The sequence below is a fragment of the Tachysurus fulvidraco genome, chromosome 18 (assembly GCF_022655615.1).
Source record: "Tachysurus fulvidraco isolate hzauxx_2018 chromosome 18, HZAU_PFXX_2.0, whole genome shotgun sequence".
NCBI classification, from domain to species: domain Eukaryota; kingdom Metazoa; phylum Chordata; class Actinopteri; order Siluriformes; family Bagridae; genus Tachysurus; species Tachysurus fulvidraco.
The window spans coordinates 3,499,606-3,522,150 of NC_062535.1; the positions used below are offsets into that span (position 1 = coordinate 3,499,606).

Below are 22,545 nucleotides of genomic sequence, written 5' to 3' on the forward strand. Positions count from 1 at the left end.
CTGGATGCCCGATTTCACCTGTTCGGGGAAGCAGTGAGTGCTGTCGTCAACAGCATTCAGGGAATTTATCCATTGTCACAGTGAGCAGCCTGGGCCATCTTCCAGCCACACCCAGCCCCCCCTCTGACCTTTCCTGCTCAGAGCGAGTGTTGCAGCCCGAGCTCACCCATCAAAGTCTATGGAGGCCTATCAGCCTGCCCAGACCCAGGCCTGTCAAGTAAGCTAAAAAAGAAATCCTGATGCCCGAGGGCTTCGATTCCTAGGAGCATCATTCCTAGGGCAACTTCCCCTACAGTACCTCCTACTTTGCCGTCTCTGGAATTTTGGAGGTCAGTAAGGTCTGCCCTTACTCTCTTTTCTTGTCTCCTGGATCAGCACCTGCAGGGTATCAGGGAGATCATCATGTTGACATCTTTTGTAGACAATCTGGTAGCATGGAAACTTCTAAGTGTGTCTAAGTGGGTCCTAGATACTGTAGAAAAAGGTTACAGGATCCAGTTCACCTCCTATTCTCCGTTTCAGGGTGTATTGCCCACGGTTGTTGGCAAACACCTAACCACGTTTCTCCAAGAGAAACTACTCTCGCTTCTAAGGAAAGGGACCTTAGTTTATGTTCCCCTCCCAGATCAAGACTCCAGCTTTTACATCTGGTATATTGTTGTATATATATATATATAAATACAGGGATCTGTGTCCAACTTTGGACCTGCAGGCTCTAAACTCTGAATGAGATTTGCATGATGAGTAGTTTGAAGGATGTAAAAAGCATTTAATCATTCAACAGCCACTTTAATAGGAACAGCTACACCTATTCATGCAATTTTCTATATGTCATATATGCAATGCATAAAATCCTATACAAGCTTCAGTTAATGTTCAAATTCTAAAATATAGTGCCAAATAGGCTCAACAACAATGATATTAACATTGGAAGTCAACATTTAAACCAGGATCCAACACATTATATAATATTCTGCCAAAAGGATGCAAAATAAAACCTAAAATAAATGCCTTGTTACTTAACCAATAGTAAAGCAGTTCATCTAGTAGTACAGGAATGAATTATAACAGTAATACAGTTCATTTAAAGCATTTGGCAGACACCCTTACATTTTACCTCATTTTATAGCTAAGCAATTGAGGGTTAAGGGCCCAGCAGTTGCAGAATAATGGACATGGGATTCAAACTCACAACGTTCTGATTGGTAGTCCAACACCTTAACTACTAAGCTAGCACATCCTGCAATTTTTTTGTCAGTGGAGTAAGTAGTGACAGAAATTGTGTCTTTTAAAAACTTGCCGTATGTGAACAGTCTGTTTTTGCTTGGACAGGAGATGGTTTCCAGTGGAAATTTTACCATAGCATTTTATTTATTTACCATTTTGAGATCAAAATCACTAGTGATCCCGTGATCTCTCTCTCTCTCTCTCTCTCTCTCTCTCTCTCTCTCTCTCTCTCTCTCTCTCTCTCTCTCTCTCTCTCCCCCTCTCCCAACACACAAACAGACACCCACACAAAACACACAATCATTACATACACACTGACCTGGGAGCAGGAGCAGGTTGTTAAATGAGACCAACCATATTTACAAGTAACATAAAAGCTATTTAAAGACATTTACAAAATTACACCGTATGTTCAAGCGTATATATGAATAAACATCAGCTATACATACCCGTCAAGTTTCTCATGTACTTTTCTGATAAAGTGGATGTAAATGGTCAGGGTGTTAATTGTGATGTTTGCAGTAATATATAGATGTTTTCTCACCTTATTATTTGTGATCCTTGTGATCCTGTTTGTAATTATATTTCTGTAATCTTTTATCCTCCCCTTTTTTTTTTGCCCTCCCCTCTTGTGTCTGTTCTATATATGTATTGATCTGCATTTCCATGAAACTATTTGCATAGAGGAAAGAAGGATTTGTGTTTCTTATTTGGAATTAATTTAAATAAAGGATAGCTTTGTTTGTGCAAGCTGTTTGTGTTTACAGACAAACATACTAAAAACTTGTGTTCTTTGATGGCTATAAAGTACAATCTGAGCTCCACAAACTTTGGACATGTAAAGTAAGGGCTTGTGATGTCAGACATGGCTGTATGTCCCATATTCTTTTTACTGTATTTTCTTGATTCCTTAGGTTCTATTCCCTGTATGTCACCAGATGGAATGGTAGGATCGTAGTGTGCAGAGCGGTTAGGGGAGGGAAAGAGTGTAACAATGCTACACAAAACATATACTTGAAATGACGAGGCCTTTCCAGAGCAAGAGGAGATAACACATGACCCAGCTACAGTACAGTGTCAAGCCACACAACTCACACATGTGAAAGGTACACAAACAGCACACAGTGAACAAGCCACCCTCAAAAAGGTACAGCAATTATTCCTCCCCTCAAAGACGACCCACCCAACACAAGTATTTTTTTTGAGATATGAGCTGTGATTAGACCAAATTTTTGTCCTGATTGATACTAGCAAATTTTTGAGATACGAGCATCCGAGCCACCGCAGCCGAAAAGAAGATCTCCAACAACCACGTGTGCTCTTGTAGTAGGGAAGTCTAGGTACCGCCCTATTAAAAGCAGTTTTAACCTGAATGACACAAGTGCTTTGACATACAATTTTTTTTGAAATACGAGCTGTGATTCGACCAAATTTTTCGTCTTGATATACGAGCAAATTTTTGAGATACGAGAATCCGAGCCGCCGCCGCCGAAACAAAGATCTCCAACAATCATGTGTGCTCTGTTTCCCCTGCCTCAGCTTCCCGCGTCAAATGACGCCGGATAAAACGGAATTCATTCATTTCCTATGGAGAGTCGCAAAGGCACTGCAAGAGGTGCCGACCATCTGCGGATCCGTAATTTTCCGTTTTGAGCGTTGGATCCATTAAAAAATTTTTACTTGTGTGACTACACTGCACCCGATATGCCGACCGGACAGGTTTTTATTAAAACGACCGGCAAATGTTAGTGAGGAAAGAGTGACAAAAAAGGCAAAAACAAGTGAAGAGAAGCGATGAAGAAAATTAAGCAAAATTAATGTAAAGAAAACAGTTAAGAGAATTTCAGTTCTGTCAGGACCACTTTGTCAAAAGAGAATTTATTAGATGATATGCATACAGTTAGTGTTGGTGGTATGGTTCTGTTCTGGACAAAAATCCACGCACCTGTCCGTGTGCTTGCATGGTCAGAGTGCAGAGAGCAGCGATTAGAAAATAGAATACACCCCCCATATAATAGAACCACTATTCATGCATAGTATTAGATATGCTTGCTTACGTGTTTTTGGAAAGTAATAAATGAATGAATGAAAAATATGTGGAGATTTATGACGTAAACTGGTACAAGGAACACGGGTTCCGGCATGGTGGAGTCCGGTTGGAGGAGGGAGTTTAGATCACGCAGCAGTGAAGCGCTAGAGCGGCTCTATGAATTGGAATTTTAATTGTCGGGTAATATGGATGTCGTAACCGGATTGGTGCGCCGTCATGGACAGCTGATTAACAGCTAATGCACGCTTGACGACGTGGCCTGCCAGAACTAACACGATGCTTGATTTTAGTTCATTAATTTTAGTGAAGTTTAGTTAAGTTCCATTTAAGTGTAAAGTAACATTAAGAGTGTACAGTGGCGAGTAAGTAAACGAAAGTCAAAGTGTTCGTACAAGACAAAATTCCTCCTCCTCCGCCTGTTTACTCCTCCCTCAACCCCCATGCGCATCTTCCGTAAAGTAAAACCAGTTTTAACATTCTTTTATTACTGTATGTTTTTATACAATATTTGTCATTTATAAATACAGGAACTGTACGTTTTTCATATTCAAAACACATAAACAAAACAATTCTAGTGAAATTTTGCGAGCTGGAATGGATAAATGGGATTTCAATTCAATTTCAACGGGGAAAATTGTTTTGAGATACGAGCAATTTGAGATACGAGCGAGGTCAGGAACGAATTAAGCTCGTATCTCGAGGCATCACTGTGCAGATTTACTAGATTTACTCTCACCAATACAGATTTTATACATGCAGATTTAATAGTGCATACTTCAGTTCTAGCAGGACCCAGAACAAACTAATGGTGATATTCAATCACATACATCAAAGAAAACAAACAAAATACAAAGAGAGGAGTGCTGAGACAAGTAGCAACAAATAAATAAAATCAACAAAACTAAGACATGGACTAAGTGACTCACAGTTGCTTGGCCTAGTAACTAAGTAACTAAGCCTTAGTAGAGGGAAGAGTTGATGTAAAACAAACACAGAGCTGCCGACTAAAATACCGGTACATGGCGTGAAGCCCCGTTGTACCGAGTTGGAGTCAAAGCGACCCACAACGGTATTCTCAGAGGCAAAACAGCAGCGCAGTCATACCAATGGACGTAACCCCATCATCCCCCAGAAAGTGGTTGGACAACCAGATCAACCTGCTGAGCATGTAACAGTATGTTATTAAAAATAAATAAATCGCAACAAACAGGGACCAAAATAATACGTACCAGCGATTAGCAGTTATAACTCTCACTAAACGTAATCATCCTCACTCGATCTATTTTTTTGGTTCACAAACTGGATGCCAACCCGCACTGAGATAGCAGACAGCCCACGCTAACAACAGCGGGACAATATCGTCCTATAGTGGTAAACAGAGCACATGAGTAAGCACGCAGATAAAGTTTGCCAGACAAGTTACCACGCGGTTTTACACACACAGACACAGACAGACACACACACACACACACACACACACACACACACACACACACACACACACCTGGGGAAAGCCATGAATGGGGTCCCACGAGAGGGTGGTGCCAGCAATGACGTATAGCCAGGTAACCCAAAACCTGCCTTTATATAATTCATTCACTGATCACGTGACACAGCAATCAATTACAGTAGTCTCATTCACTCTGCTACGCAAGCATTCATACACCTTCCTAATGGTAGGTGCACAACAATAAATTACCGTATCTTCTGCATAAAAATGGAAAGATGCATGTTGAACATTTTCGCCTAGACAGTTTATATAAATCTCTCCAAGACCTGTACTCCTCCAGAGTGTGCAAAAGAGCAAAGAAAATCACCCTGGACCCCTCACATCCAGCACACTCCCTCTTTGAACTGTTGCCATCTGGTCGGCGCTACAGAGCCCTGAGCTACAGAACGATAAAATTAAGTTGACACTACTCAATCTTTTTAATTATTTTTGAGCATTTGGATTTACAGTGTTGACTACTTAAAAAAGTCAAGGTTTCACCAAAGCAGAAATCATGGGATGTAGGATTTTTTTCAATTCTAATTTTTTTAGCTTCTGAAGTGGGAGAATTACTCAAAAGCTTCTGTGCCATGTCTAATGTAAAAATGTCTTAATTCTTTATTCAACAAATTCAAGGATTCCTGAGAATTACGCAAAGATTGAACATATCAGAAGTGTTTTGTAGTGCGCTGTAGACATGCTCAAAGTTTTCAATTATTCTATCCCTGAGATGTAAGAATTCCCTAGAACGTCTTGAAAGTTGATATTTTTTCCGTGGGTGGTGCTGGTGGTGGGAGGTGCTGGGAAGGGGGTGGTGTCTTGGGGATGGGTTTTGAAATATTCACTCGTAATCAAGGTTTAGTTTTACTCTTACTTCGGCGAATTCAGCTAGGAAATAATCTCAATACAGTTGTCTAAAATAAAACAGATAACATTTTATTTATTTACCCAAGGTCATGGTCTCTTAATGTTTAGAAGGAGATCGTAGAAGTTCGGGAGCCGTCTCCTTATTGGCTAAAGAGCTGTAGAGGTCCCGGACCATTTCATTGCTATTGGAAGGAGCAACTGTCAGTCAAATGGAGGGTTCCCACATAGGATGTAAATAAATCATTGGCTTCTCAGCCGTCTATCTCTGCACTACAAGCGCCGATTGGCTCAAGTGAGGGCTTGTTTGATTCGTTAGGCCCTGGGCTACAAATGATGCATCAGTGTAATTTTTGAAACCCCCAATGAGAAGTTAGAGCCGAAAAAAAGCTGGAGGCGCACTACTGTTTCCAGTTTTCGGGTCACAAACGGAATATTTGCGAGGCGACCAAAGCATTTTCGATTAAAAGGCTTACAGATTCCAGTTTCTTGGACCTTTGCGGATTTTTGTGATGCATTTGTTTTGGAAAATATTACCCCAGTGAAGAAAGGGAAGTGTCTAAAGGTAAGGGAAATACTGGTCTAGCGCCACCTAGTTCAGTTTACTACCAATTTTGTTTCAAATAATGGCTATGAATCATATTATGCTTTGTGTGTGGGCTTAAAAAAATTTGAGAGTCTAAGCTTTACTAGAAAAATAAGTTTAACCGTGTATTTAGAGGATTTAATGCTTAAAAGCTACAACGAAGCTTGTTTCTGGCTCATCCCCTAGTGGTCATTTTGTCTTCCGTGCTGTGGACTGCACGGCGAGCCGTAAATGAGTTATCAACTCACCAATACAAGTACATATTACAAACTTAATTTTTATGCTGAAAATGTTTAAGTTTTACAAACTAACCCCATAATTTTTTAGAGTCTATCTATCTATCTGTCAGGGTTCAGCACGGACTTTCGGCCACGTGTGTTTGTTGTCGTTCCTCGTCATGTGTCTGCCCCCACCTTCGTCTGTTCCTCCCTGTCACCACACCTGCTCCTCATTGTGTCATTATTGTCTGGTGTATAAATGTGATTCATTGGTTACGTCTAGTCTAGGTTGGTTTCGTCATGTGTATTATTTTAGTCCTCGTTGTTGTCCTGTATTTGTTTTTATCATTTATTAAACCCCCTTCATTTGAAGCTATCCTGTGTGCGGGTCCGCCTCCTTCCTCCTCTTGTTGTGACACTATCTATCTATCTATCTATCTATCTATCTATCTATCTATCTATCTATCTATCTATCTATCTATCTATCTATCTATTGTTGTAACAATGGGGTTATTCTTCACTAAATCTACACTTCTGTTTAGTGAAAGTGGTTTTAGTTTCATGACAAATTTAAACCTTACCCTAACTTTTAGCCCTGCATGTTTGTGATGTATGTTTGTGATGTGGAACACAAAACACAGAGATACACTAAAACACAAACTTGAAATGTACTTTTATTTGATAGGAAACTGGCAGCAGTCATTACGATCCATATCCTTACACATTAAAGAAACAAGTGCTCAGAAATCCCAGGTATAGAAACCATCAACATGTCATTATGCAGACATCCTGATAATACACTCAGATGTCTAAAATATAAACAATTGAGAAATGCAAAAAAAAATAAAATAACAATATTAAATAAATAAACAAACAAACAAACAAACAAATAAATAAAATAATTAAAAGAATAATGATGAATTTAACATAACTGTTTACATGGCTTGGTGTTCTAAACTTCCTGCACAGGTGTAAATGAGCTGAATATGATGTAGTTCTTTATTCTTACAAAGCAGAAAAAAACAACAAAAAAAACAATTATATTTTCAAACCAACACACTGTAGTTTAAACATCGGGTTAATAGATTTCACCTACATTACCCAGAAATCCCATTATTAATAAAAACAGTCAGTAATAATAATAATAATAATAATAATAATAATAATAATAATAATAATAATAATAATAATGTGTAGAAGAGTATAAATGAGACATTGCTGTAGATCAGCTGATGCTGGACACAGATGATGGACCACAACTTGTCTTCAGTCTTCATGTTTAATAAAACAAATCTTTAAATGAAAACCAAAAATAACAATTTTAAATGCGATATCAAAAAAGTGCAGTAAAACACAAGCATACAAAAACACTGTTACTAACCATCATAGGTAGAGCAGATGAAGTTGAGCTTCTGGCTCTCAGGCAGCTCGATCCACTTCTGCTCTCCTCCAGACTGCACTGCTCCGCTTCTCTTCTCATGACTACAGTCTTCATTCCAGGTCCCATTCCCTGGTGCCCAGCCCTCATAGCAGATTATTGATCCAACAACCCAGAACCAGACACGCTGGGCGCAGTCGTGACGCAGGCCGAGCCACACGTGTTCAGTGGAGGCTTTTTGAGTCACTTCCTTCACCCAGAGCTGCATCTCCTCGGTGCGCACTGACACCAGGTCATGATGATGGTTCCTGCAGTATGTCAGAGCTTCCCACCAGGTCAGATTCTCCTTAATCAGGATCAGTTTATCTGGAAACAAATAAATAAATATAACATTTACAACCCAATAGTTTTTCATCTTTTATTTATCCAAAGAAGATTTAAACAGGAATCTGGATATAATATTCTGAAAATATTTTTTCTGCAAATTTTAGAAAAAAGTTTAATTATCTCTCTCATATCCATTTGCAATTGTATTTATAAAACAAATTGTATTGTATACAGTTCATGATAATACAAAACAGCATCAGGAATCTTTAATAAATCAAAAAATTTTATCCACATCATTTAACTCACTCTCATGGCAGATGAACGGGAGTTTTTCTGTGCAGTTCACATCAGTCCAGTAACGTTGCTCAGACTCAGACACTGCAGCACAGATCAAACTTCTACTGGGTTTGTCAGATCTCCAGTAACTGAATAAGGACTTACTCTGATCTGACCACTTCAAGGCGTCATTAAACAGACCGATCCAAACCTCTGTACTGTCTGAAATATTAACCACACTCCTGATCTCGTTATTCTCAGTCTTGTTCCTCACACTGACCAGGTCGGTGTATTTCTCTCTGCAGTAGGTCTGAGCATCGTACCAGCTCTTTGTAACATTAATATATACATATTTATTAGTGTTTCTGTTTTTTTCTGAAAATAAAAATGTACACAATGAACAGCTCATTCATGACATCATTACATTTTTGCTGATTCTTATGTCAATAAAAGAACTTTAACAGAAAAGTGAAAAAGAACACAAATCAAGAAAAACAACTCAGACAATTAGAGACGTAATTTTAGATTTGATTTTCATTACTGTAACATAATTAAATATAGTTACTTTTTATTAACATCTCTTACCTTCATAACATACAAAAGGTAACAACGTTTCACACTGGTTATCACTCCATAAAGTATCGTACTTATTATATAACACACAGTACTCTTTTCCCCCCGCATTATTTGGTTCATTAGGATGCCAGTGTGTGTACTTGACTCTGTCTTTGTAGAAAGTTTGGTCTTCCAGAGACCACAGCCATCTCCCAGGTCCTGCTCTCTGTAGACCAATCCAAGCTTTCTTTGCATTTTCCTTCATCAGTGTGTGATTCAGCTTCTTCATCTCTCCCATGTTGCTGATGGTTGCCAGATCAGTGTATTTCTCTCTGCAATAAGTCTGAGCTTCAGTCCAGGTTTTATTCTCATTCACAAAGTGATAGTGATGAGGAATATATGCTCCTGTACCACATACTACTGTGAAAAACATAAGAAAGTGACGTGTTATTGCATGATGCTATGATACGATTTTAAAATGTTATCTCTTACTTTCAAAATCAGTTTTATTTTATTTTTATTTCCTGGAATAACAGACAAACCCTTCACATTATTATAGTCTCATGGTTTTAAGGTTCTTAAATGTGCAAGGTAACATATGCCAGGTAAAAGTTCCACCACAAAACATTGTACACTTAATAAAGAAAAGTGACTTTTTAAACCTATTTTTTTTTATTATTATTATTTTCACTCTCTAATTTTTCTATTTTGTGGAATCAGAAACAGAAACTAAAGCATGACAAAATGTATTATAATATAACATTAGCTAAGCAGCTAGAAATGAATTCAAGTTGTTCAACATCAACATGATCATTTAATCCATGAAAACTGGCTAAATGTTTCTTGTGCGATTCTTTATTTTGTTTGTAATCAGATCATCAAATGTCTCTTTACACTTCATAATAAAACACTTGTGTCTCTGTTTATGTTTCATTCAGCTTGGAATCACCCTAAGTGGTGCTGTTATTAAAAAGATTACAGTCTGCTTTTTGTAGATTTATGTGAAATATTCATGAGGTCAGGTGCATATTAAGTATATTAAGTTAAATATATGTTAGAAAGCTTCCTTGAGAATAGACCTCATGATTAGGATCTCACAGAACACAACAAGGTTTGTTAAGCTCACAGCTAATGTCATGTTCCTGTTTGGAGTTTTATTTAAATATGACAAATAGTGACCATGCACAAAACTGTGTTGTAAAAGCAGGACATGGCTTTTAAAATGGCTTCAGATAAATATAGTCTGATGTCTGTGTTTGTGCTAAGACGGAAGTATCGGACTTTCACCACCGGTGCATCAGCAGATTTTTCACCCACTTTTAAGCTGCACAATACTTCAGCATTGAGGGCTTCATTTGTTGATACAAAAATAGCCTCAGATTACAAAGAGAAAAAAATTATGTTCAAACTTGTTTCAAACTGAAACTAAAGAGTAAATACAAGAATTGGCATCAAAATAAAGTCATTTATAGCCCCACATTCACAGAGTCTGTCTCTTTCACTTAAATAACACACACACACACACACACACACACACACACACACACACACACACACACACACACACACACACACACACATTGTGTACACACTGACCTGAGAAGAGCAGAGTCACTGAAACGAGGTGAACCATATCTGTAAAGAAATTGTCAAAAAAACATTTCCAACATTACAGCTTATGAATTAACAATCTGACTCTTTCTGTGTTCTGTTATCAGTTATATTACTGTAGTAAAGTTATTAATTCACCAGCTTCTCTCTCTCTCTCTCTCTCTCTCTCTCTCTCTCTCTCTCTCTCTCTCTCTCTCTCTCTCTCTCTCTCTCTCTCTTTAAAATTGATCAAGAATCTATAAAGAATAAAATCTTCACCATGACTGTTACCAAACACAGACAGATAAGATGTCTTTCATGAATGTCCCTGTGAGAGCTGTTACTACAGAAACAATAATACATTACAAAATTAATATCTAAATATCAATAAATACATGAATAAATAGATTTCTGTACCTCATATATGTCATGTACTCCACACAGGGTGTGTGTTACGAGTGTTCTTCTGTTCTTCACCTCACTTTGTGCACCTGAACATAACAAACCTTTTATTATACAGTATTACTGTCCTCTTTCAATCTCACCCATCACTTTACATATTCCCTTAGGTACAGATGTAATCTCAGTATCTGCTGTTCATCAGAGTTTTGCTGTTGCAGTGACGCTGTTATGGGTTTTTATCTGGAACATATTTGAATATATCCGTGTGAGATGTTACATATTTACAGAAAAAAATGCTGCAGGGTTTTTCCATGAATTTGGGTAAACAAAAGACAGGTGAACAGAAAGAGTTGTATTTAAAGAATGTAGAATGTGAACTTAGTTCTAATTCTTATTATAACGTCGTATGCAAAAGTTTAGGAACCCCCTGACAATCTCCATGATTTTCATTTATAAATATTTGGGTGTTTGGATCAGCAATTTCATTTTGATCAACTAACTGAAGGACACTAAAGTAATATTTCAGTAGTTAAATGAGGTTTATTGTATTAACAAAAAATGCAATATGCATCAAAACGAAATTAGACTGGTGCATAAATTTTGGCACCCTTGCCATTTTGTTGATTTGAATACCTGTAACTACTTAGTACTGATTAATTGGAACAAACAATTGGTTCAGTGGCTCCTGAAGCCTTTAACTTCATAGACAGGTGCATCATATCATGAGAAAAGTTATTTAAGGCCAATTGCAAGTTGTTGTTTTCTTTGTCTCTTCTCTGAAGAGCGGCAACATGGAGGCCTCAAAACAACTATCAAATGACCTGAAAACAAAGATTGTTCAACGTTATGGTTTAGGGGAAAGCTACAAAAAGTTATCGCAGAGCTATAATCTGTCAGTGTCCACTGTGAGGAACATAGTGAAGGAATGAAAGACCACAGGCACAGTTCTTGTTAAGGCCAGAAGTGGCAGGCCATGATGTAGAGGCAAAAGCGAAGGATGGTGAGAATGGTCAAAAACAGCCCACAGTCCAACTCCAAATCCTCCAACATCAACTTGCTGCAGATGGCTTCACTGTGCATCGTTCAACAATTCAGCGCACTTTGCACAAGGTAAAGCCCTTTTTGCACACACGCCACAAACAAAGTCGCTTGAGGTTTGCAAACGTACATTTGGACAAATCAGCTTCATTTTGGAATAAGGTGCTGTAGAGTGATGAAACACGTTAAAAGTAAAGGAGATATAATGATATTAGCATTGTTCCCCTTGACATAGAGCTGATGTATCAGTCTGATCAATACAGTGGGCACTTGGACAATATGAGCTTCAAGGTCTCGAGTATGTCAGAATGTTGTAGATGTGAACAACCATGCACTTAAGAAGGTCACTGAATATTTTGTTAGCAATGGCTTGAAATACAGCAGGCATTTTGTTAAGTCCAAATAGTATGACAAAGTACTCGTGTCCCCTGGTGGTGTGGAATGTGGTTTTCCATTTGACTCTCTCTCGGCAGTGGTTCATCTTTGTAATTTTTCCAAAGCCTGGGTCTCTGAGATAGACAGTAAGAATATTCTGCTTTTAGAAAGGGAGGTGTTCGGTAATAGATTGATAGTACAATCCCATGATCTATGTGGTGGCATTTGGGTGGCTTGTTCCCTGCTGAACACCTCCCCCAGGTCATGGTATTCCAGGGAGACGTCAACAACGTGAGTGGTGTCTGGGATTTCAATGGAGGTGGAGTGGCACCGGAAGCTCATAGAGAATGAGTGGTGTTTGAGGAGCTCCATGAGGTGGTAATGTGCGTTGTTGTTAAGTTGAATTTAAATTGGCCTGTAGAAGAAGTTAGTGTAGCTCATAACAAGCCTGATATCTTGTTCCATGCTAAACGACTGCTTCCTGACTTCCATTTTCCCCGGACCTCCATGCTAAGTTATCAGCGTCTTGGGAAATCCCTATTCTGCACTTCTAATTATTCGACTATTGTAGGGCCAGGGGTATGCAGCCATGCCTAGTGTCTCTAGCCTACATTGCCCGCATGGAGGAAGCCTGCGCTCCCTTCTAAGCCATGTAGAGTCACCCAAGGCATTTGCGTGGAAGGCCTACATGGAAGCAGCACAAGCCTTGGTCTTGCAGTCTGTTTTTGCTTGGACAAGAGATGGTTTCCAGTGGATATTTTACCATAGCATTTTTTTTTTTACGATAGCATTTTTTTTATTTACCATGTTGAGATCAAAATTAGTGATCCCCGTCTCTCTCTCTCTCTCTCTCTCTCTCTCTCTCTCTCTCTCTCTCTCTCTCTCTCTCTCTTATTCCCCCTGTCATCCTCCCTCCCAACACACAAACAGACACCCACACAAAACACACAATCATTACATACACACTGACCTGGCAGCAAGAGCAGGTTGATTGAAATGAGACCAACCATATTTACAAGTAACATAAAAGCTATGTAAAGACATTTACAAAATTACACTGTATGTTCAAGTGTATATATGAATAAACATCAGCTATACATACCTGTCAAGTTTCTCATGTACTTTTCTGATTAAGTGGATGTAAATGATCAGGGTGTTAATTGTGATGTTTGCAGAAATATAATTACAAACAGGAATCACAAGGATCACAAATAATAAGGTGAGAAAACAGCTATATATTACTGCAAACATCACAATTTCCCCTCTTGTGTCTGTTCTATATATGTATTGTTCTGCATTTCCACAAAACTATTTACATAGAGGAAATAATGATTAGTGTTTCTTATTTGGAATTAATTTAAATAAAGGATAGCTTTGTTTGGGCAAGCTGTTTGTGTTTACAGACAAACATACTAAAAACTTGTGTTGTTTGATGGCTATAAAGTACAATCTGAGCTCCACAAACTTTGGACATGTAAAGTAAGGGCTTGTGATGTCAGACATGGCTGTATGTCCCCATATTCTTTTTTACTGTATTTTCTTGATTCCTTAGGTTCTATTCCTGTATGTCACCAGATGGAATGGTAGGATCATAGTGTAGCAGAGCGGTAGGGGAAAGAGTGTAACAATGCTACACAAAACATATACTTGAAATGACGAGGCCTTTCCAGAGCAAGAGGAGATAACACATGACCCAGCTACAGTACAGTGTCAAGCCACACAACTCACACATGTGAAAGGTACACAAACAGCACACAGTGAACAAGCCACCCTCAAAAAGGTACAGCAATTATTCCTCCCCCTCAAAGACGACCCACCCAACACAAGTATTTTTTTTGAGATATGAGCTGTGATTAGACCAAATTGTTGTCCTGATATACTAGCAAATTTTTGAGATACGAGCATCCGAGCCACCGCAGCCGAAAAGAAGATCTCCAACAACCACGTGTGCTCTTGTAGTAGGGCAGTCTAGGTACCGCCCTATTAAACGCAGTTTTAACCTGAATGACAAGTGCGACAGCCTATTGGCTGCTGCTCCGTGTGTATTTAAGGCGTAGTTTGTCACCTGGGTACGCATCATACAACCATTGTGTGCGGGTGTGCGCGTGTAGCTTGCGGGAGGTATGTATCCAGCTGTATTGCTAACGTTGCTGCTAGCGTCTGTGCACTATCTAAGGTGTATTTGTTTATAGCCAGGTTATGGTCCCGATTGGTACGACGTTGCTGTTGGGTGTGTGCTCCGGATCACCTGCATAGTTGCAGTTCGTTGATTACAGATAAAGCTGTGAGTAACTGAACCCGTGTGCTTCATGCTCTACTTCCGGGTATGTATATCTAGTCCTTTTGAGCATTATTGGGGTGGTGTTTTTGACGATTGATTTTATTAACTTTTGTTTAGCTGACCTACTGGTAAGCCCTACTGGTAGCTGCCCTACTGGTAAGCCTCAGCCAGAAAGTTTCTTGTTTTTCTTTATTTCTTGTCTCTGTTTGGTCAACAGTTTTTCTTATTTTAACTAGTATTGTGCAATAAAAGTATTTTGTATTTATATCCACGTCTCCTGCATTCAGTGGTAACGAACCTGTGCGCTATATTTTGGGTATAAATTTCCCCGTTTATAGAAATGGGATGGCGTAGTCAGCTCTAAATTTTTAGTTGTGTATTGTGTCAATTCTTGCCCTCCACCGCCCCGCCACACTCTGTTGACAAACGACGGCCGATAAAACGGAAGTCATTTATTTCCTATGGAGAGTCGCAAAGGTGCCGGCGTGAGGTGCCGACCATCTGCGGATCCGTAATTTTCCGTTTTGAGCGTTCGATCCGTTTGCGACAACAGCGCATCCGATATGCCGACCGGACAGGTTTTTATTAACTGAACGTAATTGCTACAATTTCTGTTTTTATTAATTTTGCTTAATTAATGTAAAGAAAACAGAAATTGTAGCTATTAAGTTCAGTTAAGAGAATTTCTGTTCTGTCAGGACCACTTTGTCAAAAGAGAATTTGTTAGATGATATGCATACAGTTAGTGTTGGTGGTATGGTTCTGTTCTGGACAAAAATCCACGCGCCCGTCCGTGTGCTTGCATGGTCCGAGTGCAGAGAGCAGCGACTAGAAAATAGAATAACCCCCCCCGTACAACAGAACCACTAAGCATGCGTAGTATTAGATATGCTTGCTTACGTGTTTTTGGAAAGTAATAAATGAATGGATAAATAAATAATTAAATAATTAGAGAGAGAGGTAGAGAGAGAGAAAAATATTTAGATTTATGACGTAAACTGGTACAAGGAACACGGGTTCCGGCATGGTGGAGTCCGGTTGGAGGAGGGAGTTTAGATCACAGCAGCAGTGAAGCGCTAGAGCGGCTCTATGAATTGGAATTTAAATTGTCGGGGAATATGGATGTCGTAACCGGATTGATGCGCCGTCGTGGACAGCTGATTAACAGCTAATGCACGCTTGACGACGTGGCCTGCCAGAACTAACACGATGCTTGATTTAAGTTCGTTAATTTTAGTGAGGTTTAGTTAAGTTCCATTTAAGTGTAAAGTAACATTAAGAGTGTACAGTAGCGAGTAAGTAAACGAAAGTGTTCGTACGAGACAAAATTCCTCCGCCTGTTTAATCCTCCCTCAACCCCCGTGCACATCTTCCGTAAAGTAAAACCAGTTTATTTTTTTTAACATTCTCTTTTATTACTGTATGTTTTTATACATCATTTGTCATTTATGAATACAGTCACTGTACATTTTTCCTATTCAAAACAACTGGAGTGGAATTTTGCGAGCTGGAACGGATTAATGAGATTTCAATTCATTTAAACTGGGAAAATTGTTGTGAGATACGAGCAATTTGAGATATGAGCAAGGTCACGGAACGAATTAAACTCATATCTCGAGGCATCACTGTACTTATTGACAGTATGAGATGGTATCGATTAACGATAGTTGGTACATGCAGATTTACTAGATTTACTCTCACTAATACAGATTTTATACATGCAGATTTAATAGTGCATACTTCAGTTCTAGAAGGACCCAGAACAAACTAATGGTGATATTAAATCACATACATCAAAGAAAACAAACAAAATACAAAGAGAGGAGTGCTGAGACAAGTAGCAACAAATAAATAAAACCAAAAAAATAGAGTTGACATAAAACAAACACATAGCTGCCGACTAAAATACCGGTACACGGCGTGAAGCCCCGTTGTACTGAGTTGGAGTCAAAGCGAACCACAACGGTATTCTCAGAGGTATTCTCAAAACAACAGCGTAGTCATACCAATGGACGTAACCCCCTCTCCCCCAGAAAGTGGTTGGACAAGCAGATCAACCTGCTGAGCATGTAACGGTATGTTATTAAAAATAAATAAATCGCAACAAACAGGGACCAAAATAATACGTACCAGCGATTAGCAGTTATAACTCTCACTAAACGCAATCATCTTCACTAGATTGATTTTTTTTGGTTCACAAACTGGATGCCAACCCGCATTGAGATAGCAGACAGCCCACGCTAACAACAGCGGGACAATATTGTCCTATAGTGGTAAACAGAGCACATAAGTTTGGCAGACAAGTTACCACGCAGTTGCAGACACACATACACACAAACACACACACCCCTGGGGAAAGCCATGAATGGGGTCCCACGAGAGGGCGGTGCCAGCAATGTCGCATAGCCAGGTAACCCAAAACCTGCCTTTATATAATTCATTCACTGATCACGTGACCCAGCAATCAATTAGTCTCGGTGTAACTGTGGAAAAGAGATGCGGAAAGTTTTCATATTGAAGCCCTAAATACAGTTATTTTATGGTCAATGAATCAGCCAATGAGAAGAGTGTTTATTGTCGCGTTCGACCAATGATGTGTCTGAATGCTGGTCAGTGCATTGCTTACTTTCTGGTTTCTCTCGCCCATGTGAGAGAGAGTCAAGTAGTGTGCACGTGCGACAGATAGAGAGCAGAGGTAATTCGAGAACTCCAGAGAAATGTGGGGTATAAATTACTTTAATACTGAGCTTTTACTCAGTATTGAGAGAAGTAGAGATAAAAACATCTTTAGAGTAACGGTCGCACGAGTTAAAACGGAATTTATCATTGGTTTTGGTGAGTTAAAGTTTGTAAATTCATTACATTTAATGTGTTTAAATGTATATAAGTTAAATATGCAATGTGAAGAAGTTTATTTAATTTTCTTTACGGTTTGAGAGTGAAATGTGAAGCTTATCTGCTTTATATGTAAAAGACTTTGAAAACTAATGATGCTTTTATGGCCTTGTGTATTCAAGGTCAGGTTTTTTTCTTTGTTTGTTTGTTTTTCTTGTTGTTGTTGTGATTGTTTTGAAGTTGCATGATCCTTTGTCTCCATTGCTCCTGCTCTGTGAATACTGCATGTTTGGGTGCTGGTTTGTACATGAGGCTAACGTGCTACGGTAACGATAGCATTTCCTGGAATCGTTTCAATTCTCCCTTTAATGGATGGAGTTGTGACTGGCGAGCCACGAGGAGTTTTCATCGAGTCATAAATGCGTGAGATTTAACCCTTTCATTGCCAAACGGACTGTAGGCAAGTGAAACACACACAGTTACATTTTTCCCATTTTTCTTGTGGTGGAAATTCACCTTGAAGGAAAGACTGAGATACAATACTGTTTTGAAAAAGACTGATTAACTGTTTTGTAAAAGACTGGTTTACTGATTTGATGAATGTGATGTACATTTTAAATGTGCATGTGAGAACTTACAGTGAATTTATTGTTTTTGTTTTGGGTTATATGTTCAATTCTAAGGTTCAAGTCTAACCTTTTGAAATAATCGTTATATGCAAATTGAGAAGTGTTAATGTGAATTGACTTACCAGTGATTTATTTTATTTTTTTCCTGTATTACTGTGATTCAGGTGATTTACTTTCACAGAGTAAATTATATATTTATAGAAGGGAAATTTTGATACTGTTTACAATATAGAAACAGAACAATTATTTTGGTTTATTTTTGTTTATTTTCTTAATTTCCTTTTCATGTCATGTTACTTGGCAATTCAATACATTTATCTATTTTCAGTTGAACTTAAGTGTGTGAGTGATTCATTGTTGTTGGAAGCTCCTGGGCTCAGTAGTCGAATCAAATCTTCTGAAAGAGATGGTCCATAGTTCAGACCCATTGTGTTTGTAGGAATTAGAAGAAGGGTTACATCATTCACTCTGCTACACAAGCATTCATACACCTTCCTAATGGTAGCTGCACAAGAATAAATGACTGTATCTTCTGCATAAAAATGGAAAGATGCATGTTGTACATTTTCGCCTAGACAGTTTATATAAATAGTGAATAAAAGTGGCCCTAAAATGGAGCCTTGCGGGACCCCTTTAGAGATTGATAAATATTTTGACGTTAGGCCATCAACTTGCGTAGCTTGAGTCCTATCAGCAAGGTAGTTAATAAACCAGCCCAAAGAGTGCTGAGATATACCTATTCTGATCAGTCTCTGCATTAATATACTATGGTCACCAGTGTCAAATGCTTTGGACAAATCAATGAACATAGACACACAATGTTTCTTATCAAGTGCTTTGACTATATCATTAATTACATTTCAGTCAGGACCACTTGAGTCAAAATAAAGACAATTCTTTGAAATATTTACATTTTTTATTTGCAAGCTTATGAAATTTACATTTGGCGGTATGGCTCTGTTCTGAATTCCCCTTCCTTTTCATGAGCTCCATGAAAGCTAGTAAGGGAACAGCAGCAGCTTCGTGGGGGGACAATCTCCCATTAACTGGGAAAGCAGCCAGACAACCCCCCCCCCCCCATTTAGAACAGAGGATGCATCAGTGACAACAGAATGACACTGATTAAGTTAAACACAGTACCAAGGAGGAGCTAGGGGAGGAGGTGGGTTGCAGCAATGCAGAGGAAACAATAGCGCAACCAAAACCGCGCTTAGGAATCAGATCAGCTGATGGGCGACGTTAGAAAACTGACATCAGCTGATAGCCGAGCTTGACTATGTGGCCTGCCTGAACTGACGCTGAACACTATATTTCAGTCAGGACCATTTGAGTCAAAATAAAGACAATTCTTTGAAATATTTACATTTTTTATTTGCAAGCTTATGAAATTTACATTTGGCTTTATGGCTCTATTCTGAATTCCCCTTCCTTTTCTTGAGCTCCATGAAAGCTAGTCAGGGAACAGCAGCAGCTTCGTGGGGGGACAATCTCCCATTAACTGGGAAAGCAGCCAGACAAAATCCCCCCAAACAGACCATACCAGGCAATCCTCCTCCCTGGCTCTTCATGCTAACTGAAGAGCCAGCAGAGGATTAAAGCGAGCTTTTACTAGACAAACTTATTAGTAAAATACCAACAGAGCAGAGGACATGTTATCAGGCACGGAAAGCAGTTCCTTTACCATTTACTAGCAACCACTGACCATTAACCCCCCCAAAACCAACGGAAGGCTCAGTGCCTGTATACGATTCAAGGCTGCAGAAGACTCCAGATCATCATGAACATCATGCCATCCCAATTTCCCAAGGAGCCATTGATTATCAATCCAAAGGTCACTATCTTTCGCTGGACACTCGTACAGAGAGGAGAGAAATTTAATCAAGCTTTTCATTTTCATTGCTGGCTAAAATTTAACCATGTCAAGTTAAGAAGTTAAACCATTTGCCAGTAAATATTTCCTGCATAACGTATCATAACAGCCTAGCGAGGCATGGCATAGCATATCACAATAGCCTAGCAAGGCACAGCGTGACGCAACATAACGCCTAGCAAGTCATGGCATATCATATCATAACTGCCTAGTTGGGCATAGCACAACATACCTTAGCCTAACGAGGCATCGTAACAACGCCTAGCAAGGCATGGCATAACACATCATAACGGCCTAGAGAGTCCTAGTACAACGCAACATAACGCCCAGCAATGCATGACATAAGGCATTAAAACAGCCCAGCGAAGCACAGCCCAGCAATGCATAACCCAGCGTTACGCAACCCAACACAGCCCAGCAAGGCATATCATAACGTAACGCAACACAGCCCAGCAAGGCACAGCACAATGCAAAATAATGCCTAGCAAGGCACCGCATAACGTATCACTACAGCCCAGCAAGGCACAGCACAACGCATTACAACAGCACCACGCAACACAACATAGCACAGCGCAACCCAACACAGCCCAGCAGAGCACAGCACAATGTAACAAACACAGCTCAGCAAGGCATGGCACAACATATAATAGCCAAGAGAGGCACAGCATAACGTAGCAAAACGCCTAGCAAAGCACGGCCTAACGCATCACAACAGCCTAGTGAGGCACAGCACAACGTAAACGCCTAGCAGGCATGGCCTAATGCATCATAACAGCTTAGCGAGGTACACAGTGCAACGTAACCTAACATGGCCTAGCAAGGCATAGCATAAGGCAACATAGCCTAGCGAGGCACAGCACAATATACTGTACCATAACACAGCCCAGCGGAGCATAGCACAACGTACAGTAGCACAACACAGCCTATCGAGGCACAGCATAACGCGTCACAACAGTCTAGCAAGGCACAACATATGGTAACGTTACCCAACACGGCCTAGCAATGCACAGCCAACCGCAATGCAACACAACATAGCCCAGCAAGGCACAGAACACCACACCATAACACAGCCTAGCGAGGCATAGCATAACGCATCACAACAGTCTAGCAACGCACAACATATCGTAACGCTACCTAACACGGCCTAGCAATGCAACACAACATAGCCCAGCAAGGCACAGCACAACACACCATAACACAGCCTAGCGAGGCATAACATAGCGCAACGTAACCTAACATCGTCTAGCAAGGCACAGCACAATGTATCACCACAGCCTATCGAGACACAGCCTGACATATCACAACAGCCTAGCGAGGCACAGCATAGAGTAACGTAACCTAACACGGCCTAGCAAGGCACAGCACAACGCAACAAAACAAGCCCAGCAAGGCACAGCACCAAGCACCATAACACAGCCTAGCGAGGCATAGCATAATGTATCATAACAGCCAATGGGGCCTAACATAGCGTAACATAACATAGCTTAGCAGGGCATAGCATAACGGAACCTATCGTAGCTTAGCAGGGCATAGCATAACGGAACCTAACATAGCTTGGCAGGGCATAGCATAACGGAACCTAACATAGCTTCGCAGGGCATAGCATAACAGAACCTAACATAGCAGGGCATAGCAAAACGTAACCTAACATAGCTTCGCAGGGCATAGCATAACGGAACCTAACATAGCTTGGCAGGGCATAGCATAACGGAACCTAACATAGCAGGGCATAGCAAAACGTAACCTAACATAGCTTCGCAGGGCATAGCATAACGGAGCCTAACATAGCAGGGCATAGCAAAACGTAACCTAACATAGCTTAGCAGGGCATAGCATAACGGAACCTAACATAGCTTGGCAGGGCATAGCATAACGGAACCTAACATAGCTTGGCAGGGCATAGCATAACGGAACATAACATAGCCTAGCAGGGCATAATGTAACCCAACATAGCCTAGCAGGGCATGGCATAAAGTAACCTAACATAGCCTAGCGAGGCATAGCATAACATAGCCTAGCAGGGCATAACGTAGCCTAGCGAGGCATAGCATACCGTAACTTAACATATCTTAACAGGGCATAGCATAAAGTAACCTAACATAGCCTAGCGAGGCATAGCATAATGTAACGTAACATAGCCTGGCAGGGCATAACGCAACCTAACATAGCCTAGCAAGGCATGGCATAACGTAACCTAAAATAGCCTAGTGAGGCATAGCATAACGTATCATAACAGCCTAGGCATAACATAGGGCAACGTAACCTAACCTGGCCTAGCGAGGTATAGCATAATGTAACACAGCCTAGCAGGGGATAGGATAACCTAACATAGCTTAACAGGGCATAGCATAATGTAACCTAACATAGACTAGTGAGGCATAGCATAACAAGTCGTGGCCTAATGGTTAGAGAGTCTGACTTGTAATCCTAAGGTCGTGGGTTTGAGTCTCGGTCCGGCCACGATTGAGGTGCCCTTGAGCAAGGCACCGAACCCCCCAAATGCTCCCCGGAGACCGCAGCATTAATGGCTGCCCACTGCTGCGGGTGTGTGTTCA

At 40.0% G+C, this 22,545-nt stretch overlaps 1 protein-coding gene across 2 annotated transcripts; it reads right to left on the reverse strand.

Moving 5' to 3' along the window:
* Positions 1-7,088: 7,088 nt before the first annotated feature.
* Positions 7,089-11,305, reverse strand: LOC113648903 (putative C-type lectin domain family 20 member A). 2 transcript variants are annotated; one of them, XM_047803316.1, is made up of 4 exons: positions 10,978-11,305; positions 10,567-10,605; positions 7,816-8,178; positions 7,089-7,727 (listed from the first exon to the last, which is right to left on the reverse strand). In XM_047803316.1, exons 2-4 carry the CDS (start codon positions 10,601-10,603, stop codon positions 7,714-7,716), a joined length of 414 nt encoding a protein of 137 aa, XP_047659272.1. In that variant the 5' UTR covers positions 10,604-10,605; positions 10,978-11,305; the 3' UTR covers positions 7,089-7,713. The 2 variants fall into 2 exon arrangements, with proteins under 2 accessions (XP_047659272.1, XP_047659271.1); XM_047803315.1 differs by lacking the exons at positions 10,567-10,605; positions 10,978-11,305 and adding an exon at positions 8,446-9,211.
* Between the last annotated feature and the right edge of the window lie 11,240 nt (positions 11,306-22,545).

What these genes read in the sequence shown, in the direction of transcription:
- LOC113648903 (XM_047803315.1), bottom strand. Translation starts at nt 8,824, where the DNA reads ATGAGCTGTTCATTGTGTACATTTTTATTTTCAGAAAAAAACAGAAAC. An exon ending in CCCGTTCATCTGCCATGAGA is followed by an intron (nt 8,179 to 8,445) that starts GTGAGTTAAATG and finishes ATTTGTTTCCAG; the next exon opens with ATAAACTGATCCTGATTAAG.